General features: G+C 39.6%; 1 protein-coding gene across 4 annotated transcripts in view; it reads right to left on the reverse strand.

Moving 5' to 3' along the window:
• Positions 1-19,193, reverse strand: part of LOC308334834 (solute carrier family 22 member 2-like) — a 32,976-nt gene extending 13,783 nt beyond the window's left edge. The window contains exons 1-12 of one of the 4 annotated variants that reach the window (XM_080791704.1): positions 19,098-19,193; positions 17,224-17,614; positions 14,806-14,853; positions 14,111-14,214; positions 13,414-13,568; positions 12,759-12,927; positions 12,451-12,565; positions 11,877-11,977; positions 11,289-11,506; positions 10,872-10,980; positions 8,168-8,280; positions 7,279-7,378 (exon numbers count right to left, since the gene is read on the reverse strand). In XM_080791704.1, coding sequence (XP_080647830.1) covers positions 7,279-7,378; positions 8,168-8,280; positions 10,872-10,980; positions 11,289-11,506; positions 11,877-11,977; positions 12,451-12,565; positions 12,759-12,927; positions 13,414-13,568; positions 14,111-14,214; positions 14,806-14,853; positions 17,224-17,577 — 1,586 coding nt within the window. In that variant the 5' untranslated portion in view covers positions 17,578-17,614; positions 19,098-19,193. Of the gene's footprint in view, positions 1-7,278; positions 7,379-8,167; positions 8,281-10,871; positions 10,981-11,288; positions 11,507-11,876; positions 11,978-12,450; positions 12,566-12,758; positions 12,928-13,413; positions 13,569-14,110; positions 14,215-14,805; positions 14,854-17,223; positions 17,619-18,552; positions 18,686-18,720; positions 18,923-19,097 lie in introns of those variants that run through there. The other 3 variants (XM_080791702.1, XM_080791703.1, XM_080791705.1) reach the window with 3 other exon arrangements.
• Between the last annotated feature and the right edge of the window lie 8,348 nt (positions 19,194-27,541).

Consider the following 27,541-nt stretch of genomic DNA (forward strand, 5'->3'; position numbering starts at 1 on the left):
TGACGAAATGACAAAAACGATGGGTTATAGCCCATGTTTTTTGAAATTTTGAAAAAAAAAGTTATCCTCGTTTCTCATCATTTTGGACCATGGGCTATAGCCTATATCGTACGGCATACTATAGCGCGCCGTTTTTCATCATTTTTGATGATTTGACAAAAATGAAAAAATGACAAAAACGATGGGTTATAGCCCATGTTTTTTGAAATTTAAAAAAAAAAAGTTAGCCTCGTTTCTCAACATTTTGGACCGTGGGCTATAGCCCATATCGTACGGCATACTATAGCGCGCAGTTTTTCATAATTTTTGAGGATTTGAAAAAAATGACGAAATGACAAAAACGATGGGTTATAGCCCATGTTTTTTGAAATTTTGAAAAAAAAAGTTAGCCTCGTTTCTCATCATTTTGGACCGTGGGCTATAGCCCATATCGTACGGCATACTATAGCTCGCAGTTTTTCATCATTTTTGAAGATTTGAAAAAAATGACGAAATGACAAAAACGATGGGTTATAGCCCATGTTTTTTTAAATTTTGAAAAAAACATTATCCTCGTTTCTCATCATTTTGGACCATGGGCTATAGCCCATATCGTACGGCATACTATAGCGCGCCGTTTTTCATCATTTTTGAGGATTTGAAAAAAATGACGAAATGACAAAAACGATGGGTTATAGCCCATGTTTTTTGAAATTTTGAAAAAAAAAGTTATCCTCGTTTCTCATCATTTTGGACCATGGGCTATAGCCTATATCGTACGGCATACTATAGCGCGCCGTTTTTCATCATTTTTGATGATTTGACAAAAATGAAAAAATGACAAAAACGATAGGTTATAGCCCATGTTTTTTGAAATTTTGAAAAAAAAAAGTTAGCCTCGTTTCTCATCATTTTGGACCGTGGGCTATAGCCCATATCGTACGGCATACTATAGCGCGCCCTTTTTCATCATTTTTGATGATTTGACAAAAATGAAAAAATGACAAAAACGATGGGTTATAGCCCATGTTTTTTGAAATTTTGAAAAAAATAGTTAGCCTCGTTTCTCATCATTTTGGACCGTGGGCTATAGCCCATATCGTACGGCATACTATAGCGCGCAGTTTTTCATCATTTTTGAAGATTTGAAAAAAATGACGAAATGACAAAAACGATGGGTTATAGCCCATGTTTTTTGAAATTTTGAAAAAAAAAGTTAGCCTCGTTTCTCATCATTTTGGACCATGGGCTATAGCCCATATCGTACGGCATACTATAGCGCGCCGTTTTTCTACATTTTTGAGGATTTGAAAAAAATGACGAAATGACAAAAACGATGGGTTATAGCCCATGTTTTTTGAAATTTTGAAAAAAAAAGTTATCCTCGTTTCTCATCATTTTGGACCATGGGCTATAGCCTATATCGTACGGCATACTATAGCGCGCCGTTTTTCATCATTTTTGATGATTTGACAAAAATGAAAAAATGACAAAAACGATGGGTTATAGCCCATGTTTTTTGAAATTTTGAAAAAAAAAGTTAGCCTCGTTTCTCAACATTTTGGACCGTGGGCTATAGCCCATATCGTACGGCATACTATAGCGCGCAGTTTTTCATAATTTTTGAGGATTTGAAAAAAATGACGAAATGACAAAAACGATGGGTTATAGCCCATGTTTTTTGAAATTTTGAAAAAAAAAGTTAGCCTCGTTTCTCATCATTTTGGACCGTGGGCTATAGCCCATATCGTACGGCATACTATAGCTCGCAGTTTTTCATCATTTTTGAAGATTTGAAAAAAATGACGAAATGACAAAAACGATGGGTTATAGCCCATGTTTTTTTAAATTTTGAAAAAAACATTATCCTCGTTTCTCATCATTTTGGACCATGGGCTATAGCCCATATCGTACGGCATACTATAGCGCGCCGTTTTTCATCATTTTTGAGGATTTGAAAAAAATGACGAAATGACAAAAACGATGGGTTATAGCCCATGTTTTTTGAAATTTTGAAAAAAAAAGTTATCCTCGTTTCTCATCATTTTGGACCATGGGCTATAGCCTATATCGTACGGCATACTATAGCGCGCCGTTTTTCATCATTTTTGATGATTTGACAAAAATGAAAAAATGACAAAAACGATAGGTTATAGCCCATGTTTTTTGAAATTTTGAAAAAAAAAAGTTAGCCTCGTTTCTCATCATTTTGGACCGTGGGCTATAGCCCATATCGTACGGCATACTATAGCGCGCCCTTTTTCATCATTTTTGATGATTTGACAAAAATGAAAAAATGACAAAAACGATGGGTTATAGCCCATGTTTTTTGAAATTTTGAAAAAAATAGTTAGCCTCGTTTCTCATCATTTTGGACCGTGGGCTATAGCCCATATCGTACGGCATACTATAGCGCGCAGTTTTTCATCATTTTTGAAGATTTGAAAAAAATGACGAAATGACAAAAACGATGGGTTATAGCCCATGTTTTTTGAAATTTTGAAAAAAAAAGTTAGCCTCGTTTCTCATCATTTTGGACCATGGGCTATAGCCCATATCGTACGGCATACTATAGCGCGCCGTTTTTCTACATTTTTGAGGATTTGAAAAAAATGACGAAATGACAAAAACGATGGGTTATAGCCCATGTTTTTTGAAATTTTGAAAAAAAAAGTTATCCTCGTTTCTCATCATTTTGGACCATGGGCTATAGCCTATATCGTACGGCATACTATAGCGCGCCGTTTTTCATCATTTTTGATGATTTGACAAAAATGAAAAAATGACAAAAACGATGGGTTATAGCCCATGTTTTTTGAAATTTTGAAAAAAATAGTTAGCCTCGTTTCTCATCATTTTGGACCGTGGGCTATAGCCCATATCGTACGGCATACTATAGCGCGCAGTTTTTCATCATTTTTGAAGATTTGAAAAAAATGACGAAATGACAAAAACGATGGGTTATAGCCCATGTTTTTTGAAATTTTGAAAAAAAAAGTTAGCCTCGTTTCTCATCATTTTGGACCATGGGCTATAGCCCATATCGTACGGCATACTATAGCGCGCCGTTTTTCTACATTTTTGAGGATTTGAAAAAAATGACGAAATGACAAAAACGATGGGTTATAGCCCATGTTTTTTGAAATTTTGAAAAAAAAAGTTATCCTCGTTTCTCATCATTTTGGACCATGGGCTATAGCCTATATCGTACGGCATACTATAGCGCGCCGTTTTTCATCATTTTTGATGATTTGACAAAAATGAAAAAATGACAAAAACGATGGGTTATAGCCCATGTTTTTTGAAATTTTGAAAAAAAAAGTTAGCCTCGTTTCTCAACATTTTGGACCGTGGGCTATAGCCCATATCGTACGGCATACTATAGCGCGCAGTTTTTCATAATTTTTGAGGATTTGAAAAAAATGACGAAATGACAAAAACGATGGGTTATAGCCCATGTTTTTTGAAATTTTGAAAAAAAAAGTTAGCCTCGTTTCTCATCATTTTGGACCGTGGGCTATAGCCCATATCGTACGGCATACTATAGCTCGCAGTTTTTCATCATTTTTGAAGATTTGAAAAAAATGACGAAATGACAAAAACGATGGGTTATAGCCCATGTTTTTTTAAATTTTGAAAAAAACATTATCCTCGTTTCTCATCATTTTGGACCATGGGCTATAGCCCATATCGTACGGCATACTATAGCGCGCCGTTTTTCATCATTTTTGAGGATTTGAAAAAAATGACGAAATGACAAAAACGATGGGTTATAGCCCATGTTTTTTGAAATTTTGAAAAAAAAAGTTATCCTCGTTTCTCATCATTTTGGACCATGGGCTATAGCCTATATCGTACGGCATACTATAGCGCGCCGTTTTTCATCATTTTTGATGATTTGACAAAGATGAAAAAATGACAAAAACGATAGGTTATAGCCCATGTTTTTTGAAATTTTGGAAAAAAAAAGTTAGCCTCGTTTCTCATCATTTTGGACCGTGGGCTATAGCCCATATCGTACGGCATACTATAGCGCGCCCTTTTTCATCATTTTTGATGATTTGACAAAAATGAAAAAATGACAAAAACGATGGGTTATAGCCCATGTTTTTTGAAATTTTGAAAAAAATAGTTAGCCTCGTTTCTCATCATTTTGGACCGTGGGCTATAGCCCATATCGTACGGCATACTATAGCGCGCAGTTTTTCATCATTTTTGAAGATTTGAACCCATCGTTTTTGTCATTTTTTCATTTTTGTCAGATCATCAAAAATGATGAAAAACGGCGCGCTATAGTATGCCATACGATATAGGCTATAGCCCATGGTCCAAAATGATGAGAAACGAGGATAACTTTTTTTTCCAAAATTTCAAAAAACGTGGGCTATAACTCATCGTTTTTGTCATTTTGTCATTTTTTTCAAATCCTCAAAAATGATGAAAAAGGGCGCGCTATAGTATGCCGTACGATATGGGCTATAGCCCACGGTCCAAAATGATGAGAAACGAGGATAACTTTTTTTTTCAAAATTTCAAAAAACATGGGCTATAACCCATCGTTTTTGTCATTTCGTCATTTTTTTCAAATCCTCAAAAATGATGAAAAACTGCGTGCTATAGTATGCCGTACGATATAGGCTATAGCCCACGGTCCAAAATGATGAGAAATGAGGCTAACTATTTTTTTCAAAATTTCAAAAAACATGGGCTATAACCCATCGTTTTTGTCATTTTTTCATTTTTGTCAAATCATCAAAAATGATGAAAAACGGCGCGCTATAGTATGCCGTACGATATAGGCTATAGCCCATGGTCCAAAATGATGAGAAACGAGGATAACTTTTTTTTTCAAAATTTCAAAAAACATGGGCTATAACCCATCATTTTTGTCATTTCGTCATTTTTTTCAAATCTTCAAAAATGATGAAAAACTGCGCGCTATAGTATGCCGTACGATATGGGCTATAGCCCACGGTCCAAAATGATGAGAAACGAGGATAACTTGTTTTTTCAAAATTTAAAAAAACATGGGCTATAACCCATCGTTTTTGTCAAATTGCGGAATTGCGGAAATTGCGGAAATTGCGTAAATGGTAATTGCGGAAATGGAAATTGCGGATTTTTTTTTTCATTTTTTCATTTTTTTCAAATCCTTAAAAATGATGAAAAACGGCGTGCCATAGTATGCCGTACGATATGGGCTATAGCCCACGGTCCAAAATGATGAGAAACGAGGCTAACTTTTTTTTTCAAAATTTCAAAAAACATGGGCTATAACCCATCGTTTTTGTCATTTCGTCATTTTTTTCAAAGTTTATCTTCTTTATATATTACTTTACTGTTGAAATGTAAAATTTACATTTCAACGAAAGGACCTGTAAATGACAACACAAAAACTAAGGCACTGGTGTCGTATTTCTGGTTTACCGGAACGGGGTGCAACTCCCTGCAGTGCCCTGCTCAATTTGTTGTATTTACATGGTTCATTGGTCCATAGCACAAACTTTGGCATGCTACTAGTCCTACATACTTAAACCTACCAACCCCATTATAGCCTACTTAGGTTCATCGTAGGGTGGACATGTTTGCCTGAAGAGGAATCTTAGAAATGTGTCATAGTTTTAGAAATATAGTGCTTTCAAATTTGAGACATTTAACATGGGGCTCAATGGCAGCTTTATAGGCACTCAAAAATCACATTCACCTAGAAACTTCATTCACACTTTTTATTATTTAGCTTACTGTGGAGACACATGCTGGAAGTTTTTACTTTGAAATGTTTTGTAATTTCTGAGTTATTTAACTTAAACGCCCAATGCATTCTCCGCAATTTCCGCAATTTCCATTTCCGCAATTTCCGCAATTACCATTTCCGCAATTTCCGCAATTTGGGCTATAACTGATCGTTTTTGTCAAATTGCGGAAATTGCGGAAATTGCGGAAATGGTAATTGCGGAAATTGCGGATTTTTTCCCCCATTTTTTTCAAATCCTCAAAAATGATGAAAAACGGCGCGTAGGAGCAATGTTTGGAACTATAGCCCATATAGGCACCCGCTTTGCGGCGAGATCAAAGCGTGTCGCTACTCTACACTCTGGCCAGGCTACTATACAGCTACTATAGCTACTACAGCTATTATTATACAGCTACTATACAGCTACAACTATACAGCTACTATACAGCTGCTGCTGCTGCTACTACTATACACTTTTGTGTTCAAATAAGTGCATGTTAATTGTTCTATATTATGATAGTAATCATGGCTATATCGTTTGTTCAGTAACAGGAGTCTCCATGTCTCTCCAGCTATTTCTTAAACAGAAAATGCATTTTCAGATACCAATTATCATGTTAGTACCTCAGTATCATGATTATTCATGGTCATTATCATGTCAGTATCATGGTTAGTCATGGTCATTATCATGGTCATTATCATGGTTAGTCATGGTCATTATCATGGTCATTATCATGGGTAGTCATGGTCATCATGTCAGTATCATGGGTAGTCATGGTCATCATGTCAGTATCATGGTTAGTCATGGTCATTATCATGTCAGTATCATGGTTAGTCATGGTCATCATGTCAGTATCATGGTTAGTCATGGTCATTATCATGTCAGTATCATGGTTAGTCATGGTCATCATGTCAGTATCATGGTTAGTCATGGTCATTATCATGTCAGTATCATGGTTAGTCATGGTCATTATCATGTCAGTATCATGGTTAGTCATGGTCATCATGTCAGTATCATGGTTAGTCATGGTCATTATCATGTCAGTATCATGGTTAGTCATGGTCATTATCATGTCAGTATCATGGTTAGTCATGGTCATTATCATGTCAGTATCATGGGTAGTCATGGTCATCATGTCAGTATCATGGTTAGTCATGGTCATTATCATGTCAGTATCATGGTTAGTCATGGTCATTATCATGGTCATTATCATGGGTAGTCATGGTCATCATGTCAGTATCATGGGTAGTCATGGTCATTATCATGTCAGTATCATGGTTAGTCATGGTCATCATGTCAGTATCATGGTTAGTCATGGTCATTATCATGTCAGTATCATGGTTAGTCATGGTCATCATGTCAGTATCATGGTTAGTCATGGTCATCATGTCAGTATCATGGTTAGTCATGGTCATCATTATCATGGTTAGTCATGCATGGTCATAATCAGTATAACGGTTTTGCACATAATGGTTTTCACAGCAACGATTTGTATGTCCACACGTTACAAATGGTTCTTTAATTACACCGATAGTGTAGCTGAGTGTTAAGAGGAAGGGCTAACCTGCCAGGGAACTCAATGTCATCAATGGTCTCAGGGAGGGGGAGTCCTCTAGTCTCAGGTAGGAATAAAACCAAACCCCCGGATATCAAGGCCACAGTTCCTGTATGGAGACCAGGGGGGCAGTCAGACAGATATTTTGTGAAGCCACTAAGGAAATTGGGACATCCTGAAAGTTCATATAATGGCCTGTTGTGGTGCTGTCATTGGGCGCAAAAAAACCCATATCCCCATAGAGGAGAGGTCCATGTATTTGGGCCCAACTTCACCTAGACTGTATTACCTTAATAAACATGGTCATGAATACTTTCTGCTTCCAGTCACTAGTTTAAAGTCTCATTTCTCATGTCATAATATTCTTTTTGGAAAATGATGGTCCCATTTATTAAAAAAATGTCGCGTATGTTCTGAGGGGCGTGGCTACCGTTACAGTCTATGAACGGGAGCCACCCCCCGTTCGAGTCAAAATAAAAACCAACTAAGAAGAAGGGGGGAAGTCCCGCCTCGTTGTCTGGGCCAGCCAATGGCCAGCTGGGCCAAAACGGATCTAGAAAGATGGCGATTTACAATACAAGGACTGACTGGCTTCATTTTACGTCCATATCAGACCCGGCGAACGCTTTGTCCATATTTTTTTACAGTCTATGATGGAGACCCGACATGGAGGCCAAAGGTACATTAGTAAGTGATTCACAAATAAGTCTGTAGCCCCTAAAGAAAAGTTGGAAGTATGAAGTATGGGAATCAATTCAAAACATTAATTAGAATACAACTATGTAGATTGAACGAATGAATTCCATCGATTGAATACCAACACTATGAAATTGTTAAGCTATGTCATTTCCACCTCAGCAATTACTGATGGAAGTTTGACATTTGACCCTTGACCCACCGAAGATGATGAGTGGGAGCTCCAGCCATACGGCAGACAGCCTGTAGAGCATGAAGGGAGATACGATCCCTCCCACATCACACAGAGTAGAGCACACAGACACTCCCAGGTTCCTGGATGAAAGAAGAGAGTTGAGATGTTTCATTGGCATTCTCTGGAGTATGGACACATCATGCTTGCATTCAAATCACAGTATGTGATGTCAAGTATACACAGTGGGTGATAGTCGGTTCTTGTGCTACTTTTAAAAGTGGAGGAGCACCTCTATACTGCTTGTCTTCCTCTACACCAATTCTCTTCGCAAAAAAGATATGTGAGCTTGTAATTCGGTATTTTGTTCTAACTTGTATCATCCATACTTACTTCTGTAGCACGAGAGCTGTGTAACGTTTTTTCAAGACCATTAAACACATTCCCATTTCCACTTTCCATCTAAATTCTACGAGGTTAAGTATTTCTTTCTCACTTCTATCTTCCACGCCAGAGTGTGGCACAAGAATTAAGGTCACAGGTTTATAAACTGAATCTTCTAGAATCAAATCTCAAAAACAAACAAAAGAAATCAATTGTATCTTCCAAGGCGGATAAACCCTGTTACAACAAAGTAGAATTGTACAATGTCAGGTCTTGTCACATCAAGGCCCTCTCGCAGCACTGAATGGCAGGGCTGTCATAGCCCTTTCACAGGCCCTATCATGTTACCATGTTACCAGCCCTGTTACAGGGATGTCAGGCCCCGCAACCGGGCTTTAGTGCTGTGAGGGGCCTGACGTGATAGACTAATGAAGGGCATGTAGCCAGAAATGGCACAGCACTTAATTTTTCCGTCAATAGAGCATATCAGTGTGCAAGCATTATGTCGTCGAAAATGATAATTAGCATTTTCCCCAAACTTTTCCCCTCTATCACCCACTATTCGGAGCACACTGAATCGAATGGTGTAGGTCTCGAGTTTTTCAGACCTTTAAAAAGTGGTTAAATCAAGTATTGAAATATTCCGTTTTGGGGGTTAGCAAGCCTGGAACCTTTTACTTTGAAATGTTTTGTCGTTTGTTAGTTATTTAACGTTAACGCCCAATGCATTGTCAATGGCAATAGCAAACTTTGGCACACTACTAGTCCTACACCTAGTACACCTAGAAACCCAATTCAAACTTTAAAATGTTCATCTTACATGTTTGACTGAAAATGAATCTTTCAAATGTTTCATAGTTTTAGAAAATATTTCCTCCCGAAGGCGGGGTTGGCGAAAGGGCCTTTCTGTGTGTTCTCCCCGTGTCCCCTAGGGTAGATACCCTCCACGCCTGATGGAGGGGAAAGGAACTGGTTGGAATAACGTGTTCTTTCCACGCGCTACGTCCAACCAGGGAAACTCCCCCCTGTCAGGTGTAAAGGAGCAACTTGGAAACTTGGCATGAAGGAAGCATGAGTTCAAGTCCATTGCTCTCCCCTTGTCCCCCATATATGGGGACTAGGTTGGTGGAGGGTGTGTAGAGCCCAGGATCACAGATTAGATGATTGACACAGGGGTGAAAAATGGGTTACAAAATCGTGGGATAAAAAATATATTAAACGTGTTTGGCTGAAAATGAATCTTTGAAATGTTTCATAGTTTTAGAAATATAGTGCTTTCAAATTTGAGAAAGTTATAATAGGGGTCAATGGCAGATTTTGGCACGTCAAAAAAATCACTTTCAACTAGAAACTTCACACTTTTTATAATTCAGCTTACTGTGGAGACACATGCTGGAACCTTTTACTTTGAAATGTTTTGTAGTATTTGAGTTATTTAACATAAACGCCAAATGCATTGTCAATGGCAATAGCACAAACTTTGCATGCTACTAGTCCTACATACTTACACCTATTCAAACTTTAAAATGTTCATCTTACATGTTTGACTGAAAATGAATCTTTGAAATGTTTCATAGTTTTAGAAATATAGCAGTGCTTTCAAATTTGAGAAATGTATAATGGAGGTCAATTTTGGCACAAAATAAATCACTTTCGCCTAGAAACTCCATTCACACTTTTAAATTCAGCTTACTGTGGACTCGGAGACACATGCTAATGTGTTACCATTTGAGAGGTGGAGAATCCATTGCTGCTTTTCTCGGGAGGCTACTCCCCCGAAAGTGAAATGGCCTAGTCTCGAAGTCATTTTCGATAATTGTCGAAAACCATGAAAACGACATACTATACGACGTACTATAGTATTTTGTCGAAAAGCATGATTTTCATATTTTTTATTTTATTTTACCCCTCCACCCCACTATTTGGAGCATGCTGAATCCTTTGGACAGTTAAGTGGTTAAATCAATCATTGAGGGGAGCAACCAAAACTTAAAATGTAACATTTTAGGTTTTGAGCATTTGAGGGGCAGGGAACGCAGAAATGAAATGGCCAGTCCTGAAGCCATTTTCGATAATCGTCGGAAACCATGAAAAACGATATACAATAGTATGTCGTCGAAAGGTTTTTCATTTCAGTTACTACTAATGCAATTGATCATATTAGACTGCTCCCCCCCCCTTCTTCTTACATATATCTTTCATGTCTTTACTGCAGTCGTCTACACAACATTAAAACTTACAAGAAGCATGCAATAATATAACTTAGGACGTATAGAAAAGGCCACTGTTTTATACTAAATATATGTAAATAAACTAAAAATATATAGATGATAGAAACATGAAACCTCACCTTACTGATGTAGGATAGAGTTCAATGTTGACAAACACCACCATCTCAAAAGCCATGGTGATCCCAAGCCGGCCGATGCAGGCCACTGCTGTCTTCAACCATAAAATACCTGATGTAAAAGCACACATTCCAATAGTGCTACAGTCAGTGGTCGACAAAGTACATACTCAAAATGTGAGTCCCTTCCTAGAAAAAGATTGGAGTCAAAAGTACAATATTTCTACTTGAAATGTAGCGGAGTGAGTCATCAGCTCGTAAAAAACTGAAGTACTTAAAAAATTTACTTAAAAAGTACAGTACTTAGTTACTGTCCAGTGTCCACCGCTTGGCTACAGTACTGTACACATGGGAAAATAACACAATACGTTTGAAACTTTACAACTGAAGATAATTAGTCTTTGACCATGGGCTCCTCACTGTCAGGAATGAAGGCAGTGATGATGCAAGAGGCTCCGGCCACGATGTTGGCGGTGGCGAAAGGCAGACGCCGGCCAATGCGCTCGATGGTGATGATGATGAGGAAAGCGGCGGGGAACTCCACCAGGCCTGAAATCAGGAAGTCTATATAGACATTTCCATCTGCTACTATCCCCACGCGCATTATGAGGCCCTGGTACACCACAGCACTGGTGAACCTACAAGCATGAAAATCATAAGATCTGATGTTTGCTTTTACTTTTAAATAGCTTTAATTTAATCATTAAACATTCAAACCCAGCACACATACCACCCCAGTTATTTTGATAGCTCTCAGACTTTGACCTTGATTGTGACCTTGACCTTTGAACTTATATTCTATCAAGTATCATGACAATCTGACAGTCTATTCTCAAATTATTATATTGCTAACAAACAAACAGAAACCCTGTCATGCATTGCTTGCTAAAGGTAAAAAAGGTAAGATTAGGTGTTCACAAGGCATTGTGTCAGTAAAGCCATCTTTCGTAAACATACAGTATATCAACCTGACTTAGAGACCTGTGATTTATGAACACTCTCTCTCACCAGCAGAACATGAGAATTAAGGTGTGTTTTCTCATGTTTGGCGTTCTGATCAGGTCCATGAAAGAGGCAGTAGGGGAGTCTGCATCATCATCTGTCAGAGTCTCGAAGCAAGAAAGCAATACTTGTTTACCAAGCACTGCATGGGAGCCTAAATCCTATGCAAAAAAGGTACCTTAACCCGTACGCATGTAACGATTCAGATTCACTCAACTCACGGTACGATACAAATCACGATACTAGATTCACGATATGATTTTTCATGATTTTTTTAAACACAAAATTTACATTCTATTATTTTACTTAAACAAATCCAGTACAATAATGTGTTTTTTCTTGTCTTCTTTTTAACACAGTAGCAAATGACTGAATTCTCAAAGATTCTACAAAGATCCTATATTTTCTTCTTTTTTGGGCTATTTTTTGCATGATAATTTTTTAATAAATCAATTTAAATTGTCACCCGTTTGAATAGATTTGAATCGATTTACAATAAATCATTACATGCCTACTTACATTATATGCAAAAAGCCTCAATAAAGAGAAGGCTGGTTACTTGCTAAACTTACAAATGTACCTCTATTTTCGCTGAGAGTTTCTTCTTGTTCTCCTTGGCCATGGCCTCAGTGATCTTCACAGCTTCAGCAGACCTGTTCTGAAAGAAAAGCCACCTGGGAGATTCTGGAATGAACCTGCGGGACAAAGTCAATGTATGACTATGAGAGATAGATATGCACAGACAGGTAGACAGTAGACTGACTTCACAGCATCTCTTCACACACCATATCATCTCTTCACTTATCAGCTGTCATTAACAGCAATCATTTGAGCCGAGAGGTCATCCACGCACTGTACAAGAGAAGAACTGTGAAGGTGTTTTCTCACCAGTAGTAGGACAGGAAGAGGAAGTAGGGTGCAGTGATGGCCACATTCAGCCAACGCCAGTCTGTGATGTAGTAGGCCAGTAGAGGGAGGAGGAGGTTAGCAATGCTGAAGAACATCTGGTACAGAATCCCCACCGTCCGCCTGTAATCCGCCCCAACTATCTCTGTCACTGCAATATGACACAGTACATGTGCTTACAATTCACCAGCAGAGGAGCTTTTGGAGAGATGTTTTGTAGCATACTGAATAAGCAAAGTGCTTATTTAATTCATTTGTGAATGGATCGATGGAGGATTTTATTATGTCATTGAACATGTACAATGATGACATTTTCTTAATGGTATCAATCCAATGCGAAAAGAAAGAGCGATAGAATGCATAATAAATAAATAACCCATAAAAGTCAGTGTACAGTGAGGAGTTCATTAGTAATTGTCTGTTTGTGAGCATATTGGTGATTCACTCCACTATAACAAGCTGCTTTACATTTTGGCCAATAACATTTGACAGGCCACATGGATTTCCGCCTAAATAGATTTTCCGCTATTTAGCATTTTCTCCAAAACACGCTTTTTGTTACTACTCCTACAGATTTGGTCCCATAAATGTAATTCGGTACACTTTAATTTAAACTATAGACGATTGTTGTCTTTACGTAATACGTATGTGACCATCCAGCCGCCTTTGACACCAAAGCCGCTCATGGTTCTGAACACCAACAAGCAGATGTAATTAGGAGACACAGCCACCAGGATCCCTGCTATCCCATTGAACACGTTGGATATCAGGAAAACCATCTTCCTACCATACCTGCACAGAGACATTTGCACAAACAGTGAGAGGATTCCTACTGTATCAGTGCAACAAATAGTAGAATATGAAAGTGCTGTCTGATTCACCTTCAGTCAAGTTACAAGTAGGATACTGCACGTCAGCATACATCTTATTCTCATAGAAAATTTGTTTTCATAATAGTCTGCAGAACACTGTTGCTGGTGTCATTCTGGTGCATATAAAACTCTGCCTGTATCTGAGTCATATATATACGTAGATACACAGTAGAATTATAATAATGCAGGTCAATTAAAAATAAATGGTAAATGGTATAACAATTTGATATGTTATACCTCTTAAATGTATAGGAGGTTAAATTGTACTAGAATACTTCATTTTAAAGGGAACGATTTAACACATACCTCAATGCATAATGCTATATCATTATTAGGCATTATTATTTGATTATCTGACTTAAAGGGTCAGTACCATTTTGCAAAGAACAGGACGCATTTACTAAAGCATACCCATAAGCCACTGATAAAAAACAAAAGTAAAGCAGGTAATCAGTCACAGACCTGTCAGCCAGGTAGCCCATAGCGATGCCGCCAACCAGGAAGCCCATATTAAGGGTGGCCTGGTACATATCTACCACCCAGGCATCTGCACACACCAGATCAAACTGCACCAAGAGAACATGTTGTTTATTTGCATACTAATGCATTCTCTCTCCTCTGTAACTTTACATGTAGCACATTTCATATACAAAGGCAATTCAAAGTTCTTTACTGTACAAGACATAAGGCAAGACAGAAGTCAGAAGGCATTTAAAAGGCATTGATCATCAGGAGTATTGTGTAAGAGTTCAGCCACAAACATGCGGAAGGGTCCCAATTCCTCTGACTACAACTCATGTTTCCAAGAAATGTAATATTCCCCTGAACACTTTATAGTTAGCTCAATACTCCATCAGAATCAATAATTTACCACTTGAAATTCATCAAGCTTTGATTATCTGAAAGGTTGACATTTTTATTTGTTTAGCCTGGCAAATCTGTATATGTTCCAGAAACGTACTGTATATGTGTAGCAACAACTAAACTCTACCTTTAGTTTTTGCTCTATGAACAGTTAGTAGACTGGTGCCAGATGACCAGAGATGTATTATGGACAACATACTGAAAACATGTAGTGAGTATTCAAAGAATCTTTTCACACACTGAAAGAAGTTTAACTTTTTAGCATTTCAGTCAGTAGACAGTTTGTCACTCACCTCTGTGACAATGGACTGCCTCCCCTCATAGTTGTATTGCCAGCCATCCTTTAAGGACAAAAACAAAACATGTATTCAATTAAATTAATCAAAAGACCTTGATTTATCAAAGAAGATCTATGCCTTAGACAGGTATAATGAAAAAGGACAGTAGCCTACAGTAGGTCTACAAACAGAATGGAGAGGAGACGGTACATGACATAGTAGTGCATACATGGCAGAGACATCTACAGTATAACATATGTCTGTCTTTAGGTTTCATGGAGACCGTGAAAGTATCACTTCTCGAATGTGAATACTGCCTAGCCCTAGATTAAGAACTTCACTCAATATTTCTGAATATTGACATTGATTTAAGAGTGATTTATACTTAGTCGTGCCTGTGACTCGTTGTGAGCTTGTAGATCAGCTAAGTATAAATCAGGCATCAGGGTGCTGCCCATGTTACATACATAATACTAAAACCTTTGCATGTTATATATGGTGCTGTTTATTGTGACCACATTGTTATCGTTCATTTTTCTTACATTTGTCAACTCTGTTTTCTTACATTTGTCACTCACTCAGACACTCAGACACACACACACACACACACACACACACACACACACACACACACACACACACACACACACACACACACACACACACACACACACACACACACACACACACACACACACACACACACACACACACACACACACATTCAATTCAAGCACAAACAATACATCAATATACATGCAGGCAAGCACCTCCAAAAGAGATTTCACTTCTGACCCTTATAGGGGCACCACAAATGTGATGCTGAACCATACAGTAAGTCATAGAAATTCAAAACACTATTCATACTTTTTTGCATTTCAGATTTCTCAGGTCTTGACTGACTATGTTGTCTACTTTATATTACTTTCAGACTGAAAATAATACAACCATCTGATCAGACAAGTCAGCTCGTTGCAACGCTTTGCTTGCCTGCTATAACAAATTCATAATTATGTCAATTTGTACAGACATGGTCGCTGTCATTTGCATTCCTGCCCTGATTTGTGTTTTCAGTCTGGCCACAAGTATAATTGACATATAAGGAATTAATTAACGGCATCATTTATCATAGCTCGTTCCCCCATTTGGCCCTGTGCCTTTTCAGGTAACAGGTACGGTCGCCCCAATTCCATCTCGCTCCAGCTTTTTTCCGCCGACCTCACGCCGACAGCTCGGTGCGGCAGTTCTTGTATTCTTTATTTTGTTTTACTGAGAATAAGGTTAGAAATAAGTTTAGGGTTAGGCATAGTTTTACTGGGGTTAAGTTTAGGAATAGGGTTAGGTTTAGGCATAGTTTTACTGAGGTTAAGGTTAGGTTAGGTTTAACCGTTTAAGCATAATTTACTTAGATTACTTTAGGAATACCAGGTTGCGCTGTTCCGCCGGCTGTACGCCCGGGGCGAGTTGGTAAAGGGGCGAGTTGTTTTGTATTCCCTTTTCATATATGTACACAACATCAAAACAATGTTACCACATGCACCACACAGATGCAGTGATGGAGGGAAGTATAGTGTAAACTATGCGTGTGACATCATCATCATACCTGGTGGAAGTTATTTGGGACTGAGTGTCAAAAAACTACTGACTGGCAAAAAACTGTTTTCTGGCCTTGACAGCCCATACATCCAAACAGAAAGGTCTCATCTGATTGCATTAAACAACATTAAACTCAATTTCCCACTCATTTACCACTCACTTTATGCATATGCATAAACTAAGCCCTTTGATTATGCAACAAACTGCATAATGACTTCACATAGAAGCTCTACTGTATGTTCAACTATGGTCACTCTGTCCTTTGACCACAGTTTTTGTCCCCTATCTCAAACTGAAGCCCCTTTGAGGTAGCATGCGACATGTTCTTCAGTCATCTCCTTCAAGTTAGTTTCTTCTAATGGCTCCTAAAATGATAATTAAACAACAATGTCAGAAAATTATCAAAATGATGATGACAAGTTTTCCAATGTAATCCCAAACTCTGCATGTTCACATCACACAAATGGTTTATGTCAAGTTCAATTATAATCATGTTACTGCTGTAACTTCTGTGTATAAGTAGAAAGGTGCCTTTAATATCTCCATCGGGCTTGGTGGCCTTCCCAGGGCTGGCCAAGTCGTTGCAGCCATCAGGACCCGAGGCAGCTGGGTAGCTAGCTATTCTGCGGCATACTTTTCACATTTGTCTCGACCCCCTATTGGCAGAAGTGAAATCTGTTTTGGCAGTGCATTCTTTAGAGGCCCCTTAAAAGTGAAATTACTTTTGGCTCTGAGTTTTTGGATTTTGGATTCATTGGACAATGCACTTCTATTTAAGTACTACATTTATTATACTATACAGATATGCGTATATATATAAAAGTAAACGGTACACACCTTACATGGCGTGAGGCCAGATCCGCTCAGGTTCACTTTCTGTGTGTCACAGGTGAGTCCGGTGGCATTCCAGTCCAAGTCGTACTGCTCACATGTGCTGTGGAGAAACTCTCCAGAGCTGTTGACCAGTGGAACAGTGAGCCTGTGTGTGTCCGCCAGGCTCCAACCACAGGCCTGCCTCATCTCTGTCACGGCCGGGATACGGCACCAATGTTCCGGAGTGAAGCCCTGGAACACGACGTTGATGAGCGCCCCGGAAAACGGCAGTGACACAAGGCAGAGCATTGCGAAGATGCGCTTCTGGCAGCGTCCAAAGGTCCCGACCTCCTCCAGCATATCATCAAAAGTCGTCATCACATGTAGGCTATAATCTCACCACGGTGTGATGAGACTGTCTGAAGATGGAAAATAGGAATGTGACAATAAATTGGTTTCCGATTAGATTTTTTCTATTAGTGCTCGAATTAAGACTATAGAGATAATGAGATTTGATTGATGCTTTGACAAAAGAAGGAGTCTGTACATAGGGTCTGTCTGTTTCGCAAAAAAAATCTGCCTCCTGGTGGCTATAAAAGACTGAGTGAAAAATGCAGGGCAGATGTTTTTCCTTGGCCTCTTTCTAGAGTGCGCATGCAAAGTTTCACACCCATCGGTCCAGTTTTTTTCATTGATTGATTGAAATATTTATTAACAGTTTGCAGAATTACAGTACAATTCAAGCACAACTCAATACAAAGACTGTTAACTGCAGTGCCAGTGGACGACCCAATAAAGCGTTACACTTGTTTGTAACGTGGGCCGGTCCACCTTGTTCAATTCATCAGTAATGTGAATCGGCCTGTTATAGCGCCACCATGAGGCCGATTTGAAAAACGTATCGTGACATTTCTTCCATGGCCCAGTGCCAGGGAATGCACGTGCAAAGATTCACAGCTGCGTTTATGATTTAAGGCATTTTGTTCAAAACGGACCACTCCTGAAAACTTTGGAAGGAATATGAAAAATGGGACAGATCCGTCTTAATCACATGACTTCTGTTCTTTGTCTATATAGAAGTGTCTTGTACGTCTCTAAATGTTTTGATGAATTGAACATGCATGGTGGACCCTCTTGTAAACAAGTGTAATGCTTAATTGGGTCGTCCACTCACAGTTAACAGTCTTTGTATTGAGTTTGTGCTTGAAATGTACTAATTCTGCAAAATAATAGTTTACTATAAGCCAAAATGTGTTTTCCAAAGTAGTAGGCCTACACTACAGGATGAAACCACACGCACGCGCATGTGCGTACACGTAGGCTACTCAGACACACACACACACACACACTAACCTCGCCCACCAGGCTTTCCACCACCTCGGAGGAAACACACACACAGACTAGCTAGGTCCAGGGGCAAAACATAGTTCTCGGCCACGCCTTCGGCCTCGCGGAGACAATAAATAATTAAAATGGTTGTGACTGTGAGTTTATACTGCATAAATCTGGGCTCTGGCTTACTTTTAGTGCAGTTTCCCAGCGTCAAATGTGTTCAGGAGGACTGGCAACCCTACAAACCGTGTCCGTCGGAAAAATCGCCAAGTCCAAAGTTGATAAAACAAACACATGCAGCAAAGATCCTTGGTCAGATCGCAGCTGTTTCAAATCACAGTTGACAGTTCCAACTTCCAGCATTGTAGGCTACAGTGTGTACAGTTCTGGTACTGTGTCAGGCGGCAATAAGCCTGCTGGGAGTCTGGACCGAGGCTAATTAGTGGGCGGGTCTATAACGTCCAGAAACGGAATCAAGTAGCCTGTAAACACAATCCGTCCTCTAACTTTCTTTGGTTCAGAACATAAGATAAAGCCGAAAAAAGTTTGGTGTCATTGAAGTCTACCTGTCAGAATGTGAACCCGGACATTTTGCAAGATTTCGCAATCTTGAGTGACAAATCCCAATTCGGCTCCCCAAGAGTGATCAGAGTCAGTGTCGAAGTGTCCAAGACACTATGTAAAGTGCCTTTTACCGTTTACCTCTTGGTAGTTGGTACCACTACCACAGCACGTCAAAGGCCCTTAAAACAAGGCTCCAGACTTCCCAAAACAAACTGGTCAGGTTACTACTTGGCCTCACTCCCAGAACCCACCTCTCCCCTGCCCATTTTTATAGGCTGGAATAGTGGAATGGCTTAGGGTTGACGACAGAGTAGCTAGGCTACAGCATCTTACAATGGGTCTGGTCTGCAAGATTCACTACACCACCAAAATACCCATGTGTATGTCTAAAATACTTCCTTAATGAATGAAGTCCACATTCACAACAGAGGGAGTTCAACAAACCACTTGCAACCCAGATTCGGCTCAAACAAGGGATTAAATTAATTTCGTGACTAAAATGTGGAACGCCCTACCAACAGTCATTAAGAAATGTGAATCCCTTGACTCCTTCAAAACTGCTATCAAAAGAGCACCTACAATCTTGTAAGGGATGGGTCTTGTGAAAAGATACAAAAACAAAAACGATTGAATTAATTCATTCATTCACTGTCGAAAACTCCCAAGTTTACAATGGACTCAACCATAACCTAATCACTGCTGCTTTGCCGTGCCACTGCCACCCCAGAGGCTACTATATGGTGCACTGCCAGTGCCACACGTGGCACCAATATAAGCTTTGTTTTTCAACCACTCCAAGGAACAGCAAAATCTGTTGCACCACTCAGTTCAGATTTCTTTCACAAGATTTGTGTCTTTTCAAAATGTCCAAAAAGTCTCAGCGCATTATAGACTGTGACTGTGAGTTCAACTTCAACCTCTGAGTCGCTGTGTATTTGAGGTTAGGCTGTGGCAGTGTGGCAGACTGGCAGTAATTTTCTGTTTATAGACATTAGCAGTTTGTTGTGGTCAAAGAGCATACAGTAGCGTACTGTGTAACTGTAAACTTTGCACAGCCACCCACAATCTTATTCACACACTCTGATGAGAACGACAGCTGTGCTCAGCGACATACAGAGAGTGTCAGAGAGGCGGGGGCTGAAATCCCGTAAGAGGGCACTTTTGCAACAGCAACCTTAGGCCTACCCAGCACTCTTTTGCTAGTGGAGATGTGGTGTATGGATTTCTAAACAAATTTGTTCAACGCAAAATGCTGTGTTCAAGTTCTGGAGACTTTAGGTAAGAAAGCAATTCTCCAGAATGCTGCCTTCCGGCATGGCCTGGAAACGAGTGCCATTTGCATTTCTTTCACCATAGTAAATGCTCCATTCGTGGTCTGGAAAGGGCAGTTGTTTTACAGACGGGTAAAAGGGCAGGGGCTGAAGCCCCCTTTGATGTCTCTGTGAGCACGTTCCTGTACAGTAGTGTAGGCTACTGTGTAAACGTTGCACAGCCACCCACAATCTTATTCACACACTCTGATGGAGCGGTGCTGGCTCTGGAACAAGCATGCCATGCATCAAAACACATGACGCCTTGACAGGATCTGCCTTCAGGTTCAGATCTATATGTGAAAAGCTAAACTGAATGCTGAATCAGCAGCCAGGGATTGAGAATCTTTTTTGTGAAATGGTGGAATTACTGTACATTTGGGGCATGTTTGGCATAATTTAGTACATTGTACAGACTATGGGTAAAGTTATCCAACACTACAATAATTACGGATGTCCGATATTGTATTTTTTGCTGATATCCGATATCCCCATATTGTCCAACTCCGAATATATGATATACCAATATCAACCCATACCAATATAAGCGATTGTGGAATTAACACAGTATGCCTAATTTTATTGTGATGCCACACTGGATGCATTCATAAAGGTTTTCCAAATAAAAATAAATATTAATAATAAATTCAGGAGAAATGTAAATGAATTAATACCGCTAAATTAAAACCGATAACGATATTTCATTTTTATGCAAATATCGGCCGATAATATCGGGAGGCCGATAATATTGGACATCCCTAACAATAATAATCTCACACCTGGTAACAGTGGTGCCACTCTCATTGTCAAATATGTCAGTGACAGTGTGAGTACTGTGTACTGTGAATGTTACATTTTTCAGGAAGGAAAAGAGTGCAAGACGTGTTTAGAGAAAAGTCTTTAATATTTTTTTATCTTCCATCTTACCGAGCATTATTGCACAGCAGTGTGTTCAAGTCCTGCACCCAGCATCGGCTATTGCGTGGGTGAAACAGCTCTCTCTCCAGCTTTCCGTCGGGGATCCAGTCACCGGAAATTTGAGAGGACCTGTGATGTCATGCTATACTTTTTTTTGGTGTTTTTTCTATTAATTTGGTCATTAAGGTCCATAGAATAAGAGGGCTGCTCTGCCGGAAACATCGCGAAAAAAAGTTATGGCCATTTTAGTATAATGAAGCCTTTATTTTTTTGCCCATTTTCGCCTATTGTAAAAAACTAGGTTTCTTTTCTTAAAGTGCTCAGTAGGTTGTGTAGGCTGTCAATAAATGATTCCCAGATACACAGAACACATATGTGAACAACACCAAGTCCAGAAATACACTCACAAAGCCTTTCCAAATGATTTATAGCCATTTTTGGTACCAAGAATTCATCCGTTTTTTGCATTTTTCCCAATACTTTCATCTTTACTTCAATAGTAATCAACTTTGCCATGGGTTATGACATCAGCCAATGTGTCATTCTTGTCATCAATTTTTATAGTCATTCCACAATTTTTTTAATTAAAATCAACCCTAAATTAAAGGAACTGTGGTGACTTTATTACCCTTATGCTCAAAATTCCCAGAGCCTTTTTTTTTCTTGAAAACACCTGTACCCCCACAAAATAAAAGTGTAACACAACAAATTCAAAACAACACAAGTATTTTTTTATTATAAAATAAACAGATGTGCACAGCTGATTCTTTGTTAGTTGAAATATCACACCTAGTGTGAAGTGAGCTGTGCTATTTATGATAGCAGGAGCACAGCTCAAAAAAGGAAATTAAACATTGTCTGAATAAAATAAAGATTATGTCTAATATCAGGAAAATGAAAATGATCAGGAAAATGAAAACAACTAAGTAATCAACTCACTCACTGTCACTGTCTTCGAGTGTGAGTTCAACTCGTGAACATCTTTTGGGGTCCCCAGTGCAGAGACAGGCAATGACATACTTGACACCGGCTCTTGCACAGGAGCATCCTCTGGTACACTTGCTTTTCTTGCAGTGGCAATATTTGGTGCGCTTGTATTGTGCAGGTTTTGCATCCTTCAGCATCATTGTTGCCACCAGCTTACCATTGACAAGCTCTCTGCCAAAGTTGATTGCCACAGGGTAGGTTGGCTGAGACATGTGTGCCCTCTTACATACAACCAACTGATGCAGGGCTCTGAGAAGGTGTAATTTGAAGGCATCTTCAGTAGGTGGAAGGCAACGCAGGTCTCCTTTGATGTTGCCAAAAAGATGGGCTCGCAGTGCATCCAAGTTACCACTGAAGTCACTCCTCTCATACAGTGAAGCCATGTATCGTCTAGCCGCTGTCACGACATCTTGTGTAACATCCAGACTTTCCCCAGAGTCACCGTATTGGCACAGAGGCAGAAGGTCTTTCAGGTGATCAACGGCAGCTTTGTAGGCACGTCTTTTTCCTCTTCTGTAAAGATAGCCCACTGTGTCACATCCAGTCAGTATGTAGGTGCTGAGGAGTATGGATGAAAGATCGGAAGCTTCAACATCATACTTCACTGCCAGGGCATCCACAATTGCATGAGCAGGTAGGTAGATATCCATCTTCTTTACCCATAGCTCTTGTAGGCCATCCATGTGTGTGATGTAATATATGCACATCATGATCACATCTGTGTCAGTAGCCACAACTACAGCCCGTTCGTGGTGCAGATGTTCTACTGAGTATGCAATGTGGGCAAACATCCTGGTATCTGCCTCCTCATGCTTCTCACAGGACAGTTCTGGAAGCTCAACCTGACAATCTGCTGATAACAGAACAGTGCGACTAGGATCATGGAAAAGTCCACCCAGAATAAGTGTGCATCCAGCAGGAAGTGATTTGTGCTGAGCAGCCCATGCTTCTCCCATATAGTTCAACAGGTTTGCTTTATTCAGTGGATTTTGAACAAAGCCTGTCCATTCAGGTAAGGCAAGACTATCATGTGGCTTGTACTCCTTCATCTTGCTGGAGACATCATATCGATCACCAACAAAGTGGATGCAGTCACAGTTGTCTGGGATACCACTAAGGAGCTGCTTCAGGTATTTTTCTTGCAGTTCATGGAAGGTGCTGCAACCAAGATGTTGTTGACGCTGGATGAATTCCATGGCATCAACCACCATTACAACAGGCTTGTCGAATGGTGGCAATCTGTCCACTTCACACCATGAACTGCCAAGGGATGTCTTGATTGCAGCCAAGTAGTCAGCCTTATTCCCTTTTCGCATGGCATAACCTTGGTCAAGGGATGGATCTGGCTCTGTGATCCTAGTCGCACTGTTCTGTTATCAGCAGATTGCCAGGTTGAGCTTCCAGAACTTCCAGAACTGTGAGAAGCATGAGGAGGCAGATACTAGGATGTTTGCCCACATTGCATACTCAGTAGAACATCTGCACCACGAACGGGCTGTAGTTGTGGCTACTGACACAGATGTGATCAGGATGTGCATATTACATCACACACATGGATGGCCTACAGGAGCTATGGGTAAAGAAGATGGATATCTACCTACCTGCTCATGCAATTGTGGATGCCCTGGCAGTGAAGTATGATGTTGAAGCTTCCGATCTTTCATCCATACTCCTCAGCACCTACATACTGACTGGATGTGACACAGTGAGCTATCTTTACAGAAGAGGAAAAGACGTGCCTACAAAGCTGCCGTAGATCACCTGAAAGACCTTCTGCCTCTGTGCCAAAATGGTGACTCTGGGGAAAGTCTGGATGTTACACAAGATGTCGGGACAGCGGCTAGATGATACATGGCTTCACTGTATGAGAGGAGTGACTTCAGTGGTAACTTGGATACACTGCGAGCCCATCTTTTTGGCAACATCAAAGGAGACATGCGTTGCCTTCCACCTACTGAAGATGCCTTCAAATTACACCTTCTCAGAGCCCTGCATCAGTTGGTTGTATGTAAGAGGGCACACATGTCTCAGCCAACCTACCCTGTGGCAACCAACTTTGGCAGAGAGCTTGTCAATGGTAAGCTGGTGGCAACAATGATGCTGAAGGATGCAAAACCTGCACAATACAAGCGCACCAAATATTGCCACTGCAAGAAAAGCAAGTGTGCCAGAGGATGCTCCTGTGCAAGAGCCGGTGTCAAGTATGTCATTGCCTGTCTCTGCACTGGGGACCCCAAAAGATGTTCACGAGTTGAACTCACACTCGAAGACAGTGACAGTGAGTGAGTTGATTAGTTAGTCGTTTTCATTTTCCTGATAATTTTCATTTTCGTGATATTAGACATTATTTTATTCAGACAATGTTTAATTTCCTTTTTTGAGCTGTGCTTCTGGAAGGAGTATAGCTCCAAGCGTCATGGGACGTTTAGCATGTATGTACGCCAATCAAGAGCAAGGATAGCAATTTCATCACTATGATCACAACAGAGACAATATATATTAGTATTCATAAATAGCACAGCTCACTTCACACTAGGTGTGATATTTCAACTAACATAAAGAATCAGCTGTGCACATCTGTTTATTTTATAATAATAAAAAAAATACTTGTGTTGTTTTGAATTTGTTGTGTTACACTTTTATTTTGTGGGGGTACAGTTGTTTTCAAGAAAAAAAAGGCTCTGGGAATTTTGAGCATTAGGGTAATAAAGTCACCACAGTTCCTTTAATTTAGGGTTGATTTTAATTAAAAAAAATGTGGAATGACTATAAAGATTGATGAAAAGAATGAGACATTGGCTGATGTCATAACCCAATGCCCATGGCAAAGTTGATTACTATTGAAGTAAAGATGAAAGTATTGGGAAAAATGCAAAAAACGGATGAATTTTTGGTACCAAAAATGGCTATAAATCATTTGGAAAGGCTTTGTGAGTGTATTTCTGGACTTGGTGTTGTTCACATATGTGTTCTGTGTATCTGGGAATCATTTATTGACAGCCTACACAACCTACTGAGCACTTTAAGAAAAGAAACCTAGTTTTTTACAATAGGCGAAAATGGGCAAAAAAATAAAGGCTTCATTATACTAAAATGGCCATAACTTTTTTTCGCGATGTTTCCGGCAGAGCAGCCCTCTTATTCTATGGACCTTAATGACCAAATTAATAGAAAAAACACAAAAAAAAAGTATAGCATGACATCACAGGTTCAACCCATTTTCAAGAGCTTTTGGGCCTGTGGATCCCCGACTACTACCTATACCTCCCTCCCTGTCTACCCCCACTGTCTCTCTAACCCTCTCTCACATTTGGAATCTCCTTATGCAACAGCTGACATGATAGTGCACACACACACACACACACACACACACACACACACACACACACAATTAAGTGCTACAGTAAATTAACTAGAATAGCAGGTAAACTATGTAAAACATCTATTCTATATACTATTCTATATCTTAGACTTTTTGACAAAACTGTGTTTTATTTAGTAAAACAGATAGGTCAAAGGATAATGGGGAAAAAAACAGTACACACCTTACAGGCCATGAGGCCAGATCTGCTCAGGTTCACTTTCTGTGTGTCACAGGTGAGTCCAGTGGAGTTCCAGTCCAGGTCGTACTGCTCACATGTGCTGTGGAGCAACTCTCCAGAGCTGTTGACCAGTGGAACAGTGAGCCTGTGTGTGTCCGCCAGGCTCCAACCACAGGCCTGCCTCATCTCTGTCATGGCCGGGATAAGGCACCAGTGCTCCGGAGTAAAGCCCTGGAACACGATGCCAACGTACAAGCCAGTGAACGGCAGTGACACAAGGCACAGCAATGCAAAGAGTCGTTTCTGGAAGTGTCCGAAGGCGCCCACCTCCTCCAAGATATCATCAAAAGTTGCCATCACGTAGGCTATTATCTCGAGATATAGCTACTGCTGTCGGAAGATGGAATATACTAAGACATTGCTTGAGATGAAGAATAAAAGTCCTGCTATCTGTTTCAGTACTGAAGTACTGAAAAGTTTCTTCAAGGATTTTAACACTGCTGAAACGTATTGGACAGCTTCTGAATCTGATATGGCTACTGTAGGCTACTCTGCAACCTTTTTAAAGTGGGCCAGAAGTTAAAGTCCAAAAAGTTTAACTAGATTGAATATTCACTAAGCATAGTAGTACAGATGTCATGTTACTGTTTAATAGGGTTAGATAGAGTGGGGGCCAAAACAAACATTTCTCTGAATGTGTAAATGTGTACACAAAGAGAATGACTGTTTCACCGTTAAAACTAAAACAAAGCTAGAACTGTCTCTCTGCACTTTACATATCAATGAAGGCAGAAAAAGCCGTTGGCGTAGCAGTCCGGTCACCTACTAACTAGGCTACAATGTAGTCTGACATGGCAGGTTCAAGTCCCGATCCCGACAGACTTAGTCTAGTTAGGATGGGGTTATCATGCACTCCCGGGAAATATACTTTTAATTAGTGTTTTCTTATTGGGAAAAATATGCTGAAAATTATGATAAAAAAGTCCCACCTACATCAAAACTCCCGTTTTGGTATATGGCTCTGGCGAATATTAATTCACTAAAATTACATAAATCGACATGGTAGTCTGAAATTTGTCATGGAGTATCCTAACACATAGGGGTAAGTAGCAGAATAGGATTTTGAGGCTTGCTACCATTATATTTTTAAATCATACATCATCCCCAGAAACACAAAAAAAATACTGTCAACAAATAACAAAGATGGTTATTTTCCAGCACATTATGGTGAATATCACTGCCTCACTTGTAGAAAACTTTCCATGTCTCCAAGCTTTTTTTGTGACCTTTCCATCTTGATAATTACCCTTTCTGTAGCCAAAATTCTGCACTATACATCAATCGGTGACATTTCTATATTCAGTCAATTAGTATCAGCTATATGTTACACACTTCAATGAATGAGTCCATATCAGTGTGGTTTGATTTTATGACCGTTTTACTGGACATCAAGGAACTGCAACAAGAAAGACAGTTAAACACACACAAATGAGTGAGACACATGTTGTCCAGCTTATGCACCATCACCATATACAGGATGTACTGGCTTCCTCATTGCCTGACTGGCAGAAACATGCTGACTCACTGGACATAACAAAATAATACATAATAACATCACATTCAGTTTAAACAAAATAACAAAAATACATGACACCAAATAGTTCTGTTTCCACAATAGCATATTACTAT

The sequence above is a fragment of the Protomyctophum bolini genome, assembly GCF_963924005.1.
Source record: "Protomyctophum bolini genome assembly, chromosome: 19".
In the NCBI taxonomy this organism is placed as follows: Eukaryota; Metazoa; Chordata; class Actinopteri; order Myctophiformes; family Myctophidae; genus Protomyctophum; species Protomyctophum bolini.